Source organism: Pongo pygmaeus, chromosome 4, assembly GCF_028885625.2.
Source record: "Pongo pygmaeus isolate AG05252 chromosome 4, NHGRI_mPonPyg2-v2.0_pri, whole genome shotgun sequence".
Taxonomy (NCBI): Eukaryota; Metazoa; Chordata; class Mammalia; order Primates; family Hominidae; genus Pongo; species Pongo pygmaeus.
In genome coordinates, this window is record NC_072377.2 from 138,802,463 (window position 1) to 138,823,525 (window position 21,063).

Genomic DNA, 21,063 nt, shown 5'->3' on the forward strand with positions numbered 1-21,063 from the left:
TAATCCCAGCACTTTGGGAGGCTGAGGCAGGCAAATCACAAGGTCAAGAGATCAAGACCCTCCTGGCCAACATGGTGAGACCCTGTCTCCACTAAAAATACAAAAATTAGCTGGGCATGGTGGCACATGCCTGTAATCCCAGATACTCGGCAGGCTGAGGCAGGAGAATCGCTTGAACCAGGAAGTCGGGAAGTTGCAGTGAGCCGAGATTGCGCCACTGTACTACAGCCTGGTGACAGAGTGAGATTGTCTCAAAAAAAAAAAGAGTTTGTCTTGAACTGGAAGGAGGTGAAGAAAGAAATCGTGTAGATGCATGAGGAAAGAGATTTTCTAGGCAAAGGAAACAGCAAGAGCAAAGTTTCTAAGGCAAAAGCATAACCATTGTGTTGTAGGAATTGCAAAGGGGCCAGTGGGCCTGGAACAGAATGAGCAATAGGGAGGAAAATAACAAATGGTGTCAAAGAAGGGGAGAGGCATACTGTGTAGGGTTGTGTAAGTTATTGTGATGTCTGTGGCTTTTACTCTGAGTGAAGTAGGAAGCCATGAGGGTTTTGGGCAGAGCAATGACATCATCTGATTTAAGTGTTTTTTTTTTAAATTTTTTTGTAGAGATGGGGTCTTGCTATATTGCCCAGGCTGATCTCAAACTCCTGGCCTCAAGGGATCCTCTTACCTCAGCCTCCCAAAGTGTTGGGATTATAAGTGTGAGCCACCACACACAATCTGACTTAAGTTTTATTAAGAACACCCAGGCAGTGCATTGAAACTGAAGAAACTGAAGAACGAGAAACTGAAGGTTGAACCGAGGTGAAGGCAGGAGATCAGTTAGGAGACTTCTACAAAATCCAGACAAGAGATGTTGTGAATAGCAGTGAAGGGGTATAAGGTGGTAAAATCCTGGAAATATTTTGAAAATAGAGCTGAAAGGATGATGTAGGGTATAAGAAAAAGAGAGGAGTTGAGGATTACTCAAAGATTTTTCTCTTGAGCAATTAGAAGAATGGAGTTACCCTTAACTAACATGCAGAAAACACTCAAGGAAGCATATGGAGCGGGGAAGAGATCAGGACTTTAATTTTGGATATGTTAAGTTTGAGATACCTATTATATATTTTAATATAGCTGTTGAATGGGCAATTGGAAATCTGAGTTTGGAGTTTGTGGGTGAAGTCCAGGCTGGAAGGAGAGATTTCAGAATCATCAGCATATAAATGGTATTCAAGGTTATGTGTCTGGATAAAATTATCTGGGGAGTATAGACAAAAAAGAGAAGAGGTCTAAGAAGTGAACCCAAATGTGTGAACTATGAAAACATCATATCTCTTGCTTTCCCATTGTTTACAGGTTCATCAAACTATTATTAAGAGAAACTAACCAGGCTGGGCACGGTGGCTCATGCCTGTAATCCCAGCACTTTGGGAGGCTGAGGCAGGCACATCACCTGAGGTCAGGAGTTCAAGACAAGCCTGGCCAACATGGTGAAACCTCGTTTCTACTAAAAATACAAAAGTAGCTGGGCATGGTGGCGTACACCTGTAATCCCAGCTACTTGGGAGGCTGAGACAGAAGAATTGCTTGAACCTGGGAGGCAGAGGTTGCAGTGAGCCAAGATCATGCCATTGCACTCCAGCCTGGGTGACAGAGCAAGACTTCATCTCAAAAAAAAAAAAAAAAAAAGACAAACTAACCAGATAAAATGACAAAATCATAGTGATTATTATATACTGTTTCTCCGGATGACTATAAATCAACTATTGGGATTCTTTCTAGGTTTCCAGGTTTCAAAATTAAGATAAACAAATTTGTTATTTTTTTGCCTGACATTTTTATGAAGGGTGCTAGGTTTGTCTGCCTTCTGAGAGATTTTCAAATAATAATTCAAAACTAATCAATAATAGCTAATGATTTCTCAGCAATCCTACAGTAAATGACAATATATTGGACCAGTTTGAATAGAACACAGCTTGAAGAGCTCTTTAATTAGTGTTTTCCTCTTCTCTTTAGTTTGGTTTTTATCCCACCTATCATAAGTGCATTCTTCTGGTTATCTAACCTCAGGATTACTTTTTCAGAAAAAAAGAAAAATCATCATAATCATCTGCCTCTACACAGTCATCAGTTATCAATTTTCCCTAACCCTGCAGGAGGAGCAGGTGGGCAGTTAGGAGTTTAGTGAGATAGTAGGGTATTTGATTTCTTTCTATACTTTTGCCTTTTATTAAAATCAAAGAATGCTTTCTTGCTGTCTTTTATCATCTTATAATTTATGGCTCCCATATCACCTAAGATTTCTCAATTGCTTCCCTATGCAATACTGCTAACAGTTTTAGTAACCTGGCCCAATTCCATTTAAAGCCCTTTAATTTACACTTTCTGAATGTAGCCAGCTTTTCTTCTTCTTGGCATTCCTATGTCCTAGTATAGTTGTTCCTATGTATATACAAGTATGTGTTTTAAAAGCCATGACTTTCTTGGCAGGCGCGGTGGCTCACGCCTGTAATCCCACCACTTTGGGAGGCCGAGGCGGGTGGATCACCTGAGGTCAGGAGTTCGAGACCAGCCCAGGCAACATAGCGAAACCCTGTCTCTACTAAAACATATTAAAAATTACCCAAGTGTGGTGGTGCATGCCTGTAATCCCAGCTACTCAGGAGGCTGAGGCAGGAGAGTCGCTTGAACTCGGGAGGTGGAGGTTGCAGTGAGCCAAGATCTTGCCACTGCATGTGAGCCTGGGCAACAGAGTGAGACTCTGTCTCAAAAAATAAAAAAAATAAAAATAAAAGCTATACTTTCTTAACCTTGAATTTGAGGAAAATGTTGACTGCAGCAGTCTACCATACTTGTGGCCTTAGTAGACACTGAAACTACACTTTCAACTATTTTTACTCAGACTCTGGAAATCAATCTCCTTAGGGAGGATAGGTGAAAAGTCTGCAAGCTTGGAATATAAATAATAAACACAGAAATCAAGACTATATCTTTTTTCAAAGACTCTGAGACCTATCTTAATGTCATCATGTTCTAGCCAAATGGATCATTTCCTTTTTTTTTCTTTCTTTCTTTCTTTTATTTTCTTCTTCTTCTCTTCTTCTTTTAAGATACAGGGTCTCACTATGTTGCCTAGTGGGGCCTTGAACTCCTGGGCTCAAATGATCCTCTCACCTCACATTTTTCATTTGTTATTGCTGTTCTTCCCTCCCTCCCTTCCTTCATTCTCCTCCTTCTCCTCCTCCTCTTTTAAGTGATAGGGTCTTGCTACATTGCCCAGGCCAGCCTCAAACTCCTGGGCACAAGTGTTCCTCCCACCTCAGCCTCTCAAGTAGCTGGGACTACAGGTGCACACCACTACACCTGGCCTTTTTATTTTGATGTAAGCAACTCATTACTTCAACCATTTGCTTAAAAAAGGTGCTTTGTAAAAAAAGATTTACAAGATAGAATCATATGTGGAAAATGAAAACAGACCAGAAATGAAACATAAACACACTTGCCAGACCAAATAGCTTTTGACAAGTATTATTAGCCATAAAATATCCACCCTACCAAGTACATTGACTGCTGACGTTTTATTATATTACGGCGAAAAGTTCACATGTCATCAGCGTCGAAAAGTTCACATGTCATCAGCAATTATGTAATAATTGATCATTACAATAATCAAAATAAGTATAAAAATGTATGGGCAGGCTTCTATCTATAGAATAAGGAGACGACTTTCTGTCTCCATATCCACACCCTTAGGTAAGGTCTTCAGCTAAAACATCAGACAATACAATCAAGGTCAATTTACATAAAAAGAGCTATAACCTGTGGCAATTACTCTAAAAGTACTTTAAAATTTTTAAGATAAATGTCATTATATTAGTCAATAGATCTCCATTATTCACAATAGTGACAAGATTTCCTTTAAGAACTCCCTTTTTTTTTTCTTTTGAGATGGAGTTTTGCTCTTGTGGCCCAGGCTGGAGTGCAATGGCGCGATCTCCGCTCACTGCAACCTCTGCCTCCTGGGTTCAAGCTATTCTCCTGTCTCAGCCTCCCGAATAGCTGAGATTACAGGCACCCACCACCACACCTGCCTAATTTTTTGTGTTTTTAGTAGAGATGGGGTTTCATCGTGTTGGCCAGGCTGGTCTTGAACTCCTGACCTCAGGTGATCCACTCCCCTCAGCCTCCCAAAGTGCTGGGATTACAGGCATGAGCCACCGGGCCCAGCCTTATTAACTCTTTAGGCCGGGCACGGTGGTTCACACCTGTAATCCCAGCACTTTGGGAGGCCGAGGCAGGCGGATCACGAGGTCAGGAGATCAAGACCATCCTGGCTAACACGGTGAAACCCCATCTCTACTAAAAATACAAAAAATTAGCCGGGCGTGATGGCCGGTGCCTGTGGTCCCAGCTACTCGGGAGGCTGAGACAGGAGAATGGTGTGAACCCGGGAGGTGGAGCTTGCAGTGAGCCAAGATCGCGCCACTGCACTCCAGCCTGGGTGACAGAGCGAGATTCCGTCTCAAAAAAAAAAAAGAACTCTTTAACTGAACTTCTAGTGATAGCCATGTTGGAGTAACAGGTATCAGCTTTACCTTAAATAATAATAAAACTGTACAAAATATATAAAACAACTGTTTTCAGGCATGTGATAACAGGTAAGGGTCAATTTTATCAGAAATATTATAGCTCTAAATATATATGCAGCTAATAATAGAGCTTCAAAATACATAAAGCAACTGATGAAAAGAGCAACAGACAAATCCACGATTATAATTGAGGATTTCAACAGTCTTCCCTCAGTAATTGATTCAAAAAGTAAACTGAAAATCAGTAAAGATATGAGATTTAAATGCACCATCAACCAACTTGACCTAATTGACATTTATGGAATGCTACACCCATTTTCAGCAGAATATAGCAAGACCCTGAGGCTGAGTTGGGAGGACGGCTTGAGCCCAAGAGTTCAAGGCTGCAGTGAGCTATTCTTCTCAAGTACAAATATTCACTAAGATAGACCATATGCTAGGATATTAAACAAGAATCAATGGATTTAGAAGGATTAAAATAATATAGAGTATATTCTCTGATCACATTGAAATTGAATTAAAAATCAGTAACAAAGATATTTGGAACACCTCCAAATAGATGGTAATTAAAAACAGATTTCTAAATAAATGGATCAAAGAAAAAATCAAAAAGTAAGTTGGGAAATATTTTCACTGATGATAGGATAATAACATTTAAATTTGTAGGAAGCAGCTATAAAAGGAAATTTAAAGTTTTAAATGCTCATATTAGAAAAGAAAGGTCTCAAATCAATGACGTCAGCCTCCACCTTCAGAAGCTAGAAAAAGAAGAGCAAATTAAACCCAAAATAAATAGAAAGAAGAAATAATAAATATAAGAACATAACTCAATAAAATAGAAAACAAACTATAGAAACAATAAAACAAAAAGCAGTTCTTTGAAAAGATTAGCAAAGTTGATAAACCTCTATCTAGACTTACCAATAAAAAAAGGAAGAGAGAAAACACAAATTATCAATAACAGGAATGATAAAGGGAACATCACCATAGATCCACCAACTTAAAAATGATAACAAAGGAAAATATTAAACAATTTTATGCCAATACAATCAGCAACCTAGTTGGGATGAATCTATTCCTTGAAAGAAGCAAACAAACGGATACAAGGAAGAAAAGAAAATCCGAATATCTCTATTAAATAAATGTAAGGAAATTAAATTTGTATATTAAGATCCTTTCACAACGAAAACTCCAGGCCCTGTTGGCCTCACTGCCAATTTTATCCTTAATAAAATATTAACCATTCCAGTGTTTTGGAAGGCCGAGGTGGGAGGATCACTTGAGGCCAGGAGTTCAAGACCAGCTGGGGCAACATAGCAAGACCCTGACTCTACAAAAATAAAATTTAAATATTAGCTGGATATGGCGGTGTACACCTGTAGTCCTAGCTACTTGGGAGGCTGAGTTGGGAGGACGGCTTGAGCCCAAGAGTTCAAGGCTGCAGTAAGCTATGATTGTGCCACTGCATTCCAGCCTGGGTGGCAGAGTAAGAACTAGTCTCTACAAAAAAAAATTTAAAAAAATAGGCCAGGTACAGTGGTTCATGCCTGTAATCCCAGCCTTTGAGAGGCTTAAGCAGAAGGACAGCTTGAGGCCAGGAGTTTAAGACCAGCTTGGACAACAAAGCAAGACTCCATCTTCACAAAAATAAGAAAATGAAAATTAGCTGGGCATGGGGCACATGGCTGCAGTGAGTACTTGGGAGACTGAGGTGGGAGGATTGCTTGAGCGTAGGAGTTCAAGATTACAGTGAGCTATAATCACACTGCTGCACTCCAGCCTGGGCCACAGAGTAAGACTCTGTCTCAAAAAAATAAATGAAATAAAATATTTATCAATTGAATCCAATAATACATAAAAAGAATCAAATGGATTTTAATCCCAGGAATGTAGGGTTGGTTTAACATTCAAATTTCAATTAATATAATTCACATTAACAGAATGAAGGAGGAAAATCATAAGACCATCTCAGTAGATGAAGAAAGGGCATTTGACAAAATTCAACACCCATTCATGGTAAAGACTCTCGGGAAACTGGAACAGAGGGAACTTTCCTCAATCTAATAAAAGTAATCTACATAAGACCTATAGCTAGCATTATACTTAGTGGAATAAAAATGCTTTCCCTCTGCTACAGGAAAAAAGCAAATGTCCACTGTCATGACTTCTGCTCAAAATTGTATCACAAATACCAGCCAGTGCAATAAGGCAAGAAAAAGTAACACAGGCATAAACACTGGAAAAGAAGAAGCGAAACTATTATTATCTGCAGATGTCATGATTGCCTATATAGGAAGGCATCCTATATAGGCCAATTTATATAGGAAATCCTAAGAATAAACAAAGAAGATGAAGGAGAAGAAGAAAGGAAGGTAGGAAGGAAGGAAGGGAGGGAGTCAGGAGAGAAAGAAGGAAAAACAGAAACTTACCAGAACTAATAAGTGAATTTAGCAAGGTCTCAGGATACAAGATCAACACAGAAAAACAAATTGTACTTCTGTATATTAGCAACAAACAACTGGAAGATGAGATTTATAAAAGCAATACCATTTACAGCAGCATCGAAAAACAAACTATATAAAAATAAATTTAACAAATGATGTATCAGATTGCTACAGAAAACTATAAAATATTGAGGAGGAAAATTATAGAAGATCTAAATAAAGAGTTTGTATCATGCTCGCGAATTGGAAGATTTGATTTTTTTTCTTTTTTCTTTTTTTTTTGAGATAGGGTCTCAGTCTGTTGCCTAGGCTGAAGTGAAGTGGCGCAATCTCGGTTCACTGCAACCTCCACCTCCTGGGTTCAAGCAATTATCCTGCCTCAGCCTCCCAAGTAGCTGAGATTACAGGTGCCTGCCACCACACACAGCTAATTTTTTAAATTTTTAGTAGAGACAGGGTTTCACCATGTTGGGCAGGCTGCTTTCAACTCCCGACCTCAAGTGATCTGCCTGCCTCGGCCTCCTGAAATGCCAGGATGACAGGTGCGAGCCACCATGCCTGGCCTTGATATTGTTAAGATATCCATTCTCAAATTGATGTATAGATTTAAAACAATCCCATCAAAATTCCAGTAGGCATTTTTGTAGAAATTGACTCCTGAAAATGGACAATCTTTGACATTGGAGTAAGGATCAACAAATATATAAATACAACAGGCAATCAGCAGATTTATACCTGTTGAACCTACCACAGGAATAACTCTTGATTTCCCTAGAGGAGCAATTACTTTCGCACCAGCCTAATAGTTGCTGAGGCCACCAGGGAGTCTGTTAGAAAGGTATATTATGTATGATGGCCTCAGCTATCAATTCTAATCAAGCTTTTTCAAGATTAACAGAGATCACAATATTATAATAAGTTATGTTTTCCTTTGTTTTTCATGTTTCTTTAGTAAATATAAAATTAGGTAGAGTCTTGGTAAAACACCAGTTAATCCAATTTTATTATTTTTTGAAGAACAGGAAGATTCAGAATTTTGGTAGTGCTGGGTTGTACATTGTATACTTTATGAAATAGAACAAGTCTGTACCACATAGAAGGCATTATCAGATGGAACTAGGAAACTAGAAAAGTGCTGACAATTTTTTTATTTTATTTTTTTAGATGGAGTCTCGCTCTGTTGCTCAGGCTGGAGTGCAGTGGCACAATCTCAGATCACTGCAACCTCCACTTTCTGGGTTCACGCCATTCTCCTGCCTCAGCCTCCCAAGTAGCTGGGACGACAGGCGCCTGAGACCACACCCAGCTAATTTTTTGTATATTTTAGTAGAGATGGGGTTTCACCGTGTTAGCCAGGATGGTCTCGATCTCCTGACCTCATGATCCGCCTGCCTCGGCCTCCCAAAGTGCTGGGATTACAGGCGTGAGCCACCGCGCCCAGCTGAGTGCTGACAATTATTTAAGAGAATATGTCATCCAAAAGACCACCAAGGTGGCTAAATAGTAGAAAAAAGGAATTTTATTGGTGATACCAGTTTGCAAACTAGGAAAAGACAATCTCCAGCATGGACTGAAGGTGCTTTCTCTTCAAAGAGGAAAAGAGCAGGTTGGGTTTTATGCCTTACAGGGCCTGTACAACACAAGAGAGTCATACATATTCAGCAGGTTTGCAGGGGAAGTTATACATATTTATGAGAGGAACAGAGCACATGTGCAATGGGCAAACACATATAAATATAATATACATCCCATGGTCACTTTGGAATGGGACTTTAAGCATTAAGATGAGGTAGAATTTGTCTCTTTACATCAAAAGGTGAACTATAAGACATAAAGACAGTTTGTGCAGTCTCTATAAACTGGCTGAAACTTACTTAAGGTCTATAGTTGCTTATCAGGAAAGAATGTTTGCGTCCAGGCATGCTGGCTCATGCCTGTAATCCCAACACTATGGGAGACCAAGGTGAGAGGTTTGCTTGAGGTCAGGAGTTCAAGACCAGCCTAGGCAGCAGAACAAGACCCTGTCTCTACACATACACACACACACACAGACACATGCACACACACACACGGATCTCTATTCAATCAGAGGTGTAGTAGTCTAGGTTGTAAATCAGGATTAGGAATTTGCCTGACAGCTCCTGTTGTTAGGGAGTTTAGCAAGAGAGTGGTTTTTCTTTTTCTTTTCTTTTTTTTTTTTTTTTTTTTTCTGAGACGTGGTCTCACTCTTGTCTTCCAGGCTGGAATGCAGTGGCTCCATCTGGCTCACTGCAACCTCTGCCCCCCGGGTTCAAGCGATTCTCCTGCCTCAGGCTCCTGAGTAGCTGGGATTACAGGTGTGCACCACCACACCTGGCTAATTTTTGTATTTTTACTAGAGACAGGGTTTTGCCATGTTGGTCGGGCTGGTTTCGAAGTCCTGACCTCAGGTGATCCGCCTGCCTTGGCCTCCCAAAGTGCTGGGATTATAGGCGTGAGCCACCGTGCCCAGCAAGAGTGTGATTTTTCTTACAGCCTAGGAATTTAGAAAGTTGTCATGCGAGCTGAGCCCTAAACCCTCAACCCAGAGGTAATTTTTGTTTCCTTAACATTAGGGTCCATCTTAGTTGATAAAGGGGTGTCTATTTTGGTCCCTCAGATCACAGATAAAACAATTTAACATTTGAATACCATATTATTTTTAAATATTTTATAAACATTATATATTTTCTTTTAGACCAGAGATGCTGCTAAATTATAAATAAGTGCGTTCATTGCTGACCAACAGAACATATTTTTAACCATGTAATGTAATGAATAGCTTTTTTTTTCTTTTTTTCTTCCTTTTTTTTTTTTTGAGACGGAGTTTCACTCTTGTTGCCCAGGCTGGAGTGTAATGGCACGATCTCGGCTCACCACAACCTCCGCCTCCTGGGTTCAAGCAATTCTCGTGCTTCAGCCTCCTGAGTAGCTGGGATTACAGGCATGTGCCACCACGCCCGGCTAATTTTTGTATTATTAGTAGAGATGGGGTTTCTCCATGTTGGTCAGGCTTGTCTCAAACTCCCGACCTCAGGTGATCTGCCCACCTCAGCCTCCCAAAGTGCTGGGATTATAGGTGTGAGCCACTGTGCCCGACCATGAATAGCTTGTGTGTGTGTGTGTGTGTGTGTGTGTGTGTGTGTGTGTGTTTTGAGACAAAGTCTTGCTCTTATCACCCAGGCTGGAGTGCAATGGCACGATCTTGGCTCTCTGCAACCTTGGCCTCCCAGATTCAAGCAATTCTCCTGTCTCAGCCTCCTGAGTAGCTGGGATTACAGGCGTGCACCACCACGCCCAGCTATTTTTTGCATTTTTAGTAGAGATGGGGTTTTACCGTGTTGGTCAGGCTGGTTTCGAACTCCTGACCTCAAGTGATCCGCCTGCCTCAGCCTCCCAAAGTGCTGGGATTACAGGCATGAGCCATCGCACCCAGCCATGAATAGCTTTTAAAACAATGGCTCAAATATTTTATTAAGAACTCATTTAAAGAGGCCTGTGTGTTATAGGAGATAACTGACTCGAGGTTATGTGGCTACGAGAAGGCAGAAATCATTAAGTATAAGTACAGTTTGTATCACGTCACGGCTTGTGTTATCCACTCAGTAATCATGGCAAAAAAAAGAAGTAGGCAGAAAAGAGGTGACTTTATAATTCCAAATCAAATTATGACATCAACAGAGTCTTAAAAGGGAAAAGAAAACAGTAAATGTTTTGCTAACAAAAAAAAGTTGGATGATGCTCACACACGGATGGCTGTCTTAACAACGACGCACATCACATTTCTATTGTAGATAAATAAAACGGGAAGAGTTGTCATCTTGTATTTTTAGGACTATTTAAAAGAAAAGACACTACCAGAAAAAAAACCTGTTTCTCTTCAAATTCTTCCCCTCACAATGGCCATCTCCACCCTAAAATTAGAAACCAAGCTAGTAAGAATCAGGGACTAGAATGTAAATATATGCTACCAAAACTCTGACTTTATTAATGCTAAATTACATGTAAATTACTAAATTATAAACATGCTAGTCAAGCCAAAAGATTTGCTTCGATGCCTTGCTCAACTTCCATCTTTTTTTTTGCGGGGGGCGGCGGGATGGAGTCTCGCTCTGTTGCTCAGGCTGGAGTGCAGTGGCGTGATCTTGGCTCACTACAACCTCTGCCTCCCAGGTTCAAGCAATTCTCCTGCCTCCACCTCTGAGTAGCTGGGATTACAGGTGCACGCCACAATGCCCGGCTAATTTTTTGCATTTTTAGTAGAGATGGGGTTTCACCATGCTGGCCAGACTGGTCTCGAACTCCTGGCCTCATGATCCACCTGCCTCGGCCACCCAAAGTGCTGGGATTACAGGCGTGAGCCACCATGCCCGACCAATTTCCATCCTTTTAAACAATCTTCATGATATGTTTAAATGCTGCTCCAGAAAGTTCAGTGTGAAGCCAAACCCATGTTACATGGTTATCAAGCATATTTGTTTGCTCAGAAACGTTTGGTGTTCCCAGACATCAGGATCTTACTTTATCACATATTTAGAAACTTTTCCTTCTGTAATTATAAAGCCCTAAACCAATGCTAAGAATGACCACTAATCAAGTATGATTGAAATAATAGGTGATCAAATAAAATTATATGACTAAATGTAAGCTGCAATTTTATTAGGATGTATCAGTCAGGTAGTTTTTATAAATTCATGTTCAAATTAAGAAAACATGAATAATTTAAAGATTAATAAATTTAAAAACAAATTTAGGTGAATGTACATATAACAGGATTTACGATATACCTGTAAAATTATCTAGTTAGCATTTTTGTGTATGTAACATTAATAAAAAGGATTTTTAAAAAACCATACAGTGATTCTGGGATTCCCTGAATTTTCAGCTGCTGCATTTTCTACTCTACATCTGGCAAGTTCTTCTTCCTTTCAGTTTGTGCATTTCCTGTATTCTAAAAAGTAAATAGAAACAGGTCTTTAATTGAGGACATGGTGAGTCTTTGGCTAAGGAAATACAGCCAGAGATAAATACTTGTACTTTGCCCCATGGGTTGTTTCATAAGGTACAGGGAAACTATTTAGCAATGTATTCCTTATCATTATCATCCAACAAAACAAAAGGTGGCCTTTGTATGGACTCTTTTCTCTCTTGCCTAACTCACTCATTCGCAGTAATTTAGAGTCTCTCTCTGGTTATAGAACCTATTCAATGCATGCATGCACATTTAAGATACCTGAAAGAGTTTAAAGTAAACCTGGCAGGGCGTGATGGCTCACACCTGTAATCCTAGCACTTTGGGAGGCCGAGGCAGGCAGATTACCTGAGGTCAGGAGTTCGAGACCAGCCTGGACAACATGGTGAAACCCCGTCTCTACTAAAAATACAAAAACTAGCCAGGCATGGTGGCGGGCACCTGTAATCCCAGCTACTCAGGAGGCTGAGACAGGAAAATTGCTTGAACCCAGGAGGCGGAGGTTGCAGTGAGCTAAGATCACACCACTGTACACCAGCCTAGGTGGCAGAGTGAGATTCTGTGTCAATAAATAAATAATAAAAAATAAAGTAAACCTGAGAAGTGCTTGGATCTGATTGTATAATTCAAAAACCAAGTCAATACAGAGCCAAGAATAGAAAAAATAACTAGCAATTCCCTATCTGATGTTTTTAAAAATATGTCATATTCTCTCATGCTCTAAAATAAACTCAAAATTTAAGAAATTTTCTTAATTCTGACATTTATTAAAACCAGTTGTACTAGCCTTATATGCAATTTCAGTCACTTGTCAGAGCTGCATTTGAATAAGCAGTACAAATAAACTATAACCAACACTGATGACTTCATTTTTTCTGGAGTTCTATATCATATGAACAAGAAGATGTTTTCCCTCCTTAATTTATTATTTATCCTAAAAATCACAGAAGGGTCTTTTTTCCTGCAGAGTTCCTTTTTTCCTGGACTAGAAAGTAATTTTAGTTCCTGGGGACTCTCATAGGATAATGGGATAAACACATGAGGCACATTAATAGTCTGCCTACCTCAGGAGCCCTAACTCACCCAATGATTGAAAAAATGTGCAAATGGTATGCTGTGCAACATGCTGTGACATGAGTATGTCACCCAAATTTAAAAGTTTAAAGCCACCTTATTACTTTTTATAATGAACTGAAAGATGACTATTAATGGCTTTTTTTTTTTTTTTTTTTTTTTGTGAAACGGAGTTTTACTCTTGTTGTCTAGGCTGGAGTGCAATGGTTTGATCTCGGCTCACCACGCAAACTCCGCCTCCCAGGTTCAAGCAATTCTCCTGCCTCAGCCTCCCGAGTAGCTGGGATTACAGGCATGAGCCACCACACCCAGCTAATTTTTGTATTTTTAGTAGAGACGGGGTTTCACCACATTGGCCAGGCTGGTCTTGAACTCCTGACTTCAGGTGATCCATCCTCTTCAGCCTCCCAAAGTGCTGGGATTACAGGTGTGAGCAACTGTGCCCGGCCTAATGGCGTTCTTGTTCTACAACATTTCTTCTCTGCAAAGTGGACTGTGGAGTTCTTAACAAGCTCTAGGCCAAGACTAAAGAGATAGCCCTAAATGTCACAGTGAGAATACATCTAATAGTGTCTGATAACCCTCTTATCCAAATATTATAGAGATCAAGTAGCCTTGTTAAAATGCCTTCTTACAGAGTTTGATTTTTAAAAATATTTTTAATTTCTTCAAATTTTCTTAATAAGTATTTACTAATTTTATCATGAGTAAAACTGTAATAAATTTTATTTTTTAAAAAAACAGAAGTTGGGCCGGGTGCGGCGGCTCACGCCTATAATCCCAGCACTTTGGGAGGCCCAGACGGGCGGATCGCGAGGTCAGGAGATCGAGCCCATCCTGGCTAACACAGTGAAACCCCATCTCTACTAAAAATATTTTTTAAAAAAATCAGCCAGGCGTGGTGGCGTGTGCCTGTAGTCTCAGCTACTTGGGAGGCTGAGGCAGGAGAATGGTGTGAACCCGCGAGGCAGAGGTTGCAGTGAGCCGAGATCGCGCTACTGCACTCCAGCCTGGGCGACAGAGCGAGACTCTGTCTCAAAAAACAAACAAACAAACAAACAAAAACAAAAACAGAAGTTGATAAATCACATACAGAGATGACCTCACAAGTGCAGAATAGGAGGCCATCGATTTGATTTAATTCAGTGGGTGCTCAGCACAATCTCTTTCTCTTAAAAGACTGTCTTTACAGAGCATTCATTTGGATATTACAGGGCTTCAAGATTTTCAAATAAAATTTGAGAATCTCTCTGGTGGGTAGGGACTGGGAATATTTCAACAAGATTACCTGATAGTTAGCTGAGAGCAAATATTTGTGAAAATAGGACAGTAGGCAGACAGCAGAGATAGGGGAATAAACTGGAGAGAAAACAAGAAGGAAGGAAGAGGCTTAAAGACAAAGACACACATGCTTGTGGCCATATAACCACATATTTACACCATTATTCATTTTCACTAGTCTGACTTACCTGCCTGATATCTGACACTAAACACAATACAGATACTATTTTCCCTGGGTGCTATGCATTCTAATCATTCAACATTACCCACCAAAAAATAACTTTTAGAAACTTTTATTAATGGGTTATTCTAGGAAAATATAGATCTGTTTCTTGAGTTCAAAGATTATAAAATTTTGAATTTTTATGTAGCTTTCCAATAGTAATAACTAAATTTAGACACTGAGTCAAGTCCTCTAAACAACATGCCTTAGTAAAAGCTATATACAAAAAGAGTTACCTCTTGTTTTTCTTGATTTTGATCCATGTTAAGTAAAGTTGGTATCTTAGATGAATCTGTTTTCTTTGACTCTCTCTTCAGCATTTTTATCTGTTTAACTTTTGCAAAAATATACAAAACAATGAAAATTTGTTATTCCTACTTTGAAATTTTACTTTCCTTTCCAAGAATTTCAAATAGAAATCCACTAAGTCAGTCTCTCAGTTCATTACAAAGGAACAAAATAAATTATGAGTTGTAATGGTAAAATATGGTAAATTATTTGTTTTATAACTTTACAAATAGTCTACTAAGTATTAAAATAAGACATTTATTTTATTTTATTTTATTTTATTTTATTATTCTCAGTATAACTGTTAAGTGGATCAGATAATTCCTCTTGAACTGTACAAGGATGATATTCTTGCTATTATATTAACTTTTCACAAGGTGTCACTGTTCTTCAAAGAAACATAAGAACATTTATTCAAGACAAAAGTGAGTTTCATTCTGATATAAATCTTAAGTTTATAAATCTTTTTTTTTTTTTTTTTTAAGATGGAGTCTCACTCTGTCACCCAGGCTGGAGTGCAGTGGCGTGATCTTGGCTCACTGCAACCTCCGCCTCCCGGTTTCAAGCGATTTTCCTGCCTCAGCCTCCCAAGTAGCCGGGATTACAGGCATGAGCCACCACGCCTGGCTAATAGAGATGGGGTTTTGCCATATTGGCCAGGGTGGTCTCAAATTCCTGACCTCAGGTGATCTGCCCACCTTGGCCTCCCAAAGTGCTGGGATTACAGGTGTGAGCCACCGTGCCCAGCCTATAAATCTTATATATTTAATCCTTGAATGCCCAAAATACATATAAAATTTCTGCTACTATATGGGTAAATGATCATGAAGAAACATAGAAAGGCAATTTACTCCAGGTCATATACTAAACAAAATTTCTCAAATACTGCTCTAACATTTCAACAATATTGAGCTAATAAAAAATTTATCCTTTGCAGCCAGCTGCAATGGCTCACGCCTGTAATCCCGGCACTTTGGGAGGTCAAGGCAGGTGGATCACCTGAGGTCAGGAGTTGGAGACCAGCCTGGCCAAAATGGTGAAACCCCCATCTCTACTAAAAATACAAAAATTAGCCAGGTGTGGTGACGGGCACCTGTAGTCCCAGCTACTCAGGAGGCTAGGCACGAGACTCACTTGAACCCGAGAGGTGGTGGTTGCACTGAGCTGAGATTGCAATGCTGCACTCCAGCCTGGGCAGCATAGTGAGACTCTGTCTTAAATAAATAAATAAATAAATAAATAAATAAATAAATAAAATTTAAAAATTTACCTTTTAAAGCTGTCTTAAACTCTCTTTATTTTTCTTTTTAATTAAAAAAATTTTTTTTTTTTAGAGACAGGGTATCATTATGTCATCCTGGAGTGGAGTACAGTGGCGTGATCATGGCTCACTGCAGTCTCAACCTCCTGGGTCAAGCAATCCTCCTACCTCAGCCTCCTGAGTAGCTGGGACTACAGGCACACACCACCACACCAGGCTATTTTATTTTTTGTAGAGACAGGGTTTTGCTATGTTGCCCAGGCTGGTCTCAAACTCCTGGGCTCAAGCAATCCTCCTGCAATGGCCTCCCAAAATGCTGGGATTACAAGCCTAAGCCTCTTTAAAGTTATCTCCTTAAAATCATACCCCTTATTTGACAATGGGGAGAAAATCTCATCAGCTGAAATGTTTTCCTCACCAATTTACTGTTTTCTACCTAAATCACACTATAAAATGTAAGTTATATTATGAAAAAATCTTATAAATGATATCATCATAATTGTAAAGCTATGCAACAAATGTGTACCTTCCATTCCTTTTGTATCTTTTGACTGTATTGTGACAGGCAATTCTGGAAAATGGAATTCTTTCCTGTCAGATCTGGAAAAATTCAGCTTCCTTTTGTTCTCATTTGCCATTTGATCACTGTGACCTGTTCGCTCATTAAATATACCCTTCTCCATTTGGCTCTAAACAAACAAACAAGAGTTAGTTTGAAGAAATGTGTCTAACTATTTGTAGAATGACAATCCTAGAATTGCTAGCCATTTGGATGGTATAAGATAGACATAACAATTAATTTAATAATTAAGAAGATTTAGAATAGAACACTATTGAACATATCAACAGTTCAAACTCCAATAAAAGTTTCATAAAGCAAACATTTTTAGCATATTTAATATTCTGAGCATAATAGTCTTGGTCATGAGAACCACAATATTATTATTATTATTATTATTTTGAGACAGGGTCTTGTTGTCACCCAGCTGGAGTGCATTGGCATGATCATGACTCATTGCAGCGTCAGCCTCCTGGGCTCAAGTGATCTTCCCACCTCAGTCTCCTAAGTAACTGGGACTACAGGCACACACCACCATGCCTGGTTAATTTTTAAATTTTTCATAGAGATGGGGTCTTATGTTGACTAGGCTGATCTCAAACTCCTGGGCTCAAGTGATCCTTCTGCCTTGGGCTCCCAAAGTGCTGGGATTACAAGCATGAGCCACTGCACCTGGCCTTATTATTATTATTATTATTATTATTAAGACAGAGTCTTGCTTTGTTGTCCAGGCTGAAATACAGCGGCGCCATTATGGCTGCAGTCTCAACCTCTTGGGCTCAAGCTATAGTCCCACCTCAGCCCCCCAGTCTGAAACCACAGCCACAGGCCACCACACACGACTAATTTATTTTATTTCATTTTTTGTACAGACAGGGTCTCGCTATGTTGCCCAGGCTGATCTCAAATTCTTGGGCTCAAGCAATCCTCCCAGCTCAGTCTCCCAAAATGCTAGGATTACAGGTGAGAGCCACTGTGCCTGGCCAGAACCACAAATTTAACTTTTTGTTTTTAATACTATTCACTTTACTCTGACTTTGAACAAATTACTTCAGTTCATTTTCTTAATAACTTATTTAACTACCTAGAAAATGATATGCTTTGTAAACACTGGGAAAACCCAAAGGAAAAAAATTAATTGCACATCCAGCATCTGGGAAACATTCTGTGTTACCAGATTTTTGTTCATTTGAAAACAGATCATAAAATCTTGTCTGGGTCAATGAACACTCTTCCACAATGTAATGTATAGTATTCCACTGTATGAATGTACCCTAATGTACTTAATTAGTCACCTGCTCTTGGACAGGTTTGTATTGTTTTCAGTTTTTTGTTATTATAATTAACATTGTGCTTCAATTTTGAATAAATCACTTTCCTATGTAAAAAGTTGTGAAGTCCCATTAGAGATGAATAATGCAAAATAAGCCAAAAACAAAACAAAACAAAAGTTGGGAGGGGGATGAACTACATTGATTATTTTTTCTAGTGAAAATAAGTTGTGTTTATTTGGCAACTGTTTTTAATCCATAAAGATATTAAAAACATTTTTTGGAAGTGAAAAAAAAACAAAACTTCTTGTGACTTTCAAAGGTGGAAATCTTAACTTACTCTGCCTAAGTCACATATTAAATACATAAATTAAGATATATGAACTTAATTAATTGTGATAAATTAAGATATATGAACTTAATTAATTGTGAAAGCACTTAGAAAATAATGGCCTATTTTCATCTCAGGAAGAAAAAAAGAAACTTAAAGCACATTTTTAAAAGTGTTAAGAGGCTGGGTGCGTTGGCTCACACCTGTAATCCTAGCACTTTGGGAAGCTGAGGCGGGAGGATCCCTTGAGCTCAGGAGTTTGAGACCAGCCTGGGCAACATAGTGAGACTTTGTTGCTACAAAAAAATGAACAAAATTAGCTGGGCATGGTGGCACGTGCCTGAAGTCTCAGCTACTTGGGAGGCTGAGGTGGGAGGATTGCTTGAGCCCAGGAGGTCGAGGCTGCAGTGAGCTGAGATCGTACTACTACACTCCAGTCTGGGCAACAGAGAGAGATCCTGTCTCAAAAAAACAAAACAAACAAACAAAAAAGTATTAGAGCCCCAAAGATAGAGAAAAGGAAAAAAACCTAATGTTAAAAGAGGCCATATTTTAATGTGTAGCTTCTTGCCTTACTTGAATAGGACCTGGATCCTCTTGCCTGCTATTAGGCATAACTTGTCCAATAGATTGTGAAGAAGTGCGTCTCTTTTTTGCTCTTTCAGTTAACCTATTATTTAAAAATGAATGAGAAGTTATTAGAACTCCCCAGAAATGCTTTTTTCATGATCTTGGCTCACTGCAACCTCTGTCTCCTGGGTTCAAGTGATTCTCTTGCCTCAGCCTCCCAAGTAGCTGGGATTACTCTTGCGCTCCAACATGCCCAACTAATTTTTGTATTTTTTGTAGAGACAGGGTTTTGCCACGTTGGTCAGGCTGGTCTCAAACTCCTGAGCTAAAGTGATATACTCGCCTTGGCTTCCCAAATTGCTGGGATTACAGGCACGAGCCACCGTGCTCGGCCAAAATGCCTTTGTTTTAGCTTCAAGAATGAATAAATTATGGCATGGAAGTCTACTGTTTGAACACCGAGTACCAAAATGCAAGTGAGTCCTTATCTACCAATTGCCCTTAGGAGAGAGGTGGTAACAGGGCAGAGAACAATTAGTGCATGTTTACATCAGTGGTGACAGGCATGTCGTGGGGTTACTCCTGCTGGCCTACTTGCTCCCTTCTATCTGTTCTGAATTTGGACTTCTTAACTACCAGCTTTCTCAATTTATGAACTTACTGTCCAAGACTGACTGGCTTACAACCATTGTTACTGGTACCATGGTTTTGGGATCACCTCAAGAACAACTGGGCTCTTGCAGTCTGTAGCCTGCTGTACCTTTGGACTGACATGGATATGTCCACTTGTTCACCTCTGCAGACCACTGGGTTTCACAACCTGTAGCCCAAACCAGTCTGCTAGAATCCTCTTGGGCTAATGAACCCAGTCTCCTCCCCTAGAATGACAGCAGCCTCCCTAAATTTTGAAGTGGCCTTACTGCCTTGTTGGACAGACCCTCACCATCCATCACACTGCCCTTGATTAACCAGACTCATGGACCAGTCTCTCAATCTGTATCAGAGGTTAAATCTAAAACTGGCCTAATATGCTATTTTTCTCCCAAAATATTTCACCTTGAAAGGCTATTTGATTATGAAAGATTATTTTTTTACTACCCTTTCTCCACTTAGAGAATTTGCTATGATATACAAATAAATATTTTGTTATGCCAAGGCACACTGATACCAGAACTTAGGACATATCAACTTTTTTTCTCTTCAAAAATAAAAACATTTTTCAAAGGGTCTTTTTTTTTAATAAGGTTTTTCCAGAAGACATTAGTGAAAATTTAAACATCTATATGGCCAAGAAAAGTTAATTTCTTCTACAGCATCCATAAGAAACACTCAGTAAATGGCCCATTATACAGCTTTAATTTCAATATGTTTTCTTCAAGTTCAGTTTACATACAGACACTATGAACATGATTCTTTGAAATACCATTATACAGGAATATTGTATTATTTAGGTTTCTTCTCTGTTACAGCTCACCTCACACCAGGGTGAAAGAGATTTGAATTGAGATTTGCAGCCATCAAATTACTGTTAGTTAGATTGATGGGTGGCATTGTCATAGAACCTCCGCAATGTGGATTTTCTTTCAAGCCATTACAGTTAGTGCTGGGATTGATAGGGTTTGGTGGTTCAATGGTTACAAGTTTTGTATCTGGAGACATAGGATGAACATTTTCATTTGCATCCTGTTGACCAAGTCCACCTTCATATTCTTTCTTTTTTGGTTCGGAGATATCTCCTCTTCCTCCTTTGACTTTAATAACTCTGACTTTGATCTCCTTGGGCTTTTTCTCTTTTTCTATTTCCTGGAATAGATACATCCAAAATCTGAGTCATCATAACAGTTATTTTTGTCATTAGAGTCTAACTATAATATAATTATACTGGCTGAAACAAAAACCAAAGTTCTTACCTTTCCCAAAACTGAACTACTTAGCAGTGTATTGGTATAAACTGTGTTTCTTTCATCTTTCCTGAGTTCATTTTCTTTAGAATTCTCTTTTGGCTTTAGTAATGAATTGACTTTTGCTTCCTGCAGTAATTTAGCTTTCAGTTCTGGCATGAATCTGATAAAACAAGCAATATCAACAAGTAATCTTTTTATATATGCAGATGGAGTATTTTATCTTGAATAAACCATTTCATCAATTAATTTATATTTCAGCTACAGCATAAATAATGCTGTCTAATTATAAT

The 21,063-nt window shown here is 39.1% G+C and overlaps 1 protein-coding gene across 13 annotated transcripts in view; it reads right to left on the bottom strand.

The window, feature by feature from the left end:
• Positions 1-8,523: 8,523 nt before the first annotated feature.
• The window catches only part of CDKL3 (cyclin dependent kinase like 3), a 77,692-nt gene continuing 65,152 nt past the window's right edge, over positions 8,524-21,063 (bottom strand). For 5 of the 13 annotated variants that reach the window (XM_054488586.2, XM_054488577.2, XM_054488575.2 and 2 more), the window contains 6 exons: positions 20,780-20,933; positions 20,344-20,672; positions 18,876-18,969; positions 16,665-16,827; positions 14,826-14,923; positions 10,668-10,953 (listed from right to left, as the gene is read on the bottom strand). In XM_054488586.2, coding sequence (XP_054344561.1) covers positions 10,894-10,953; positions 14,826-14,923; positions 16,665-16,827; positions 18,876-18,969; positions 20,344-20,672; positions 20,780-20,933 — 898 coding nt within the window. In that variant the 3' untranslated portion in view covers positions 10,668-10,893. Of the gene's footprint in view, positions 8,652-10,667; positions 11,991-14,825; positions 14,924-16,664; positions 16,828-18,875; positions 18,970-20,109; positions 20,673-20,779; positions 20,934-21,063 lie in introns of those variants that run through there. The other 8 variants (XM_054488581.2, XM_054488582.2, XM_054488576.2 and 5 more) reach the window with 6 other exon arrangements.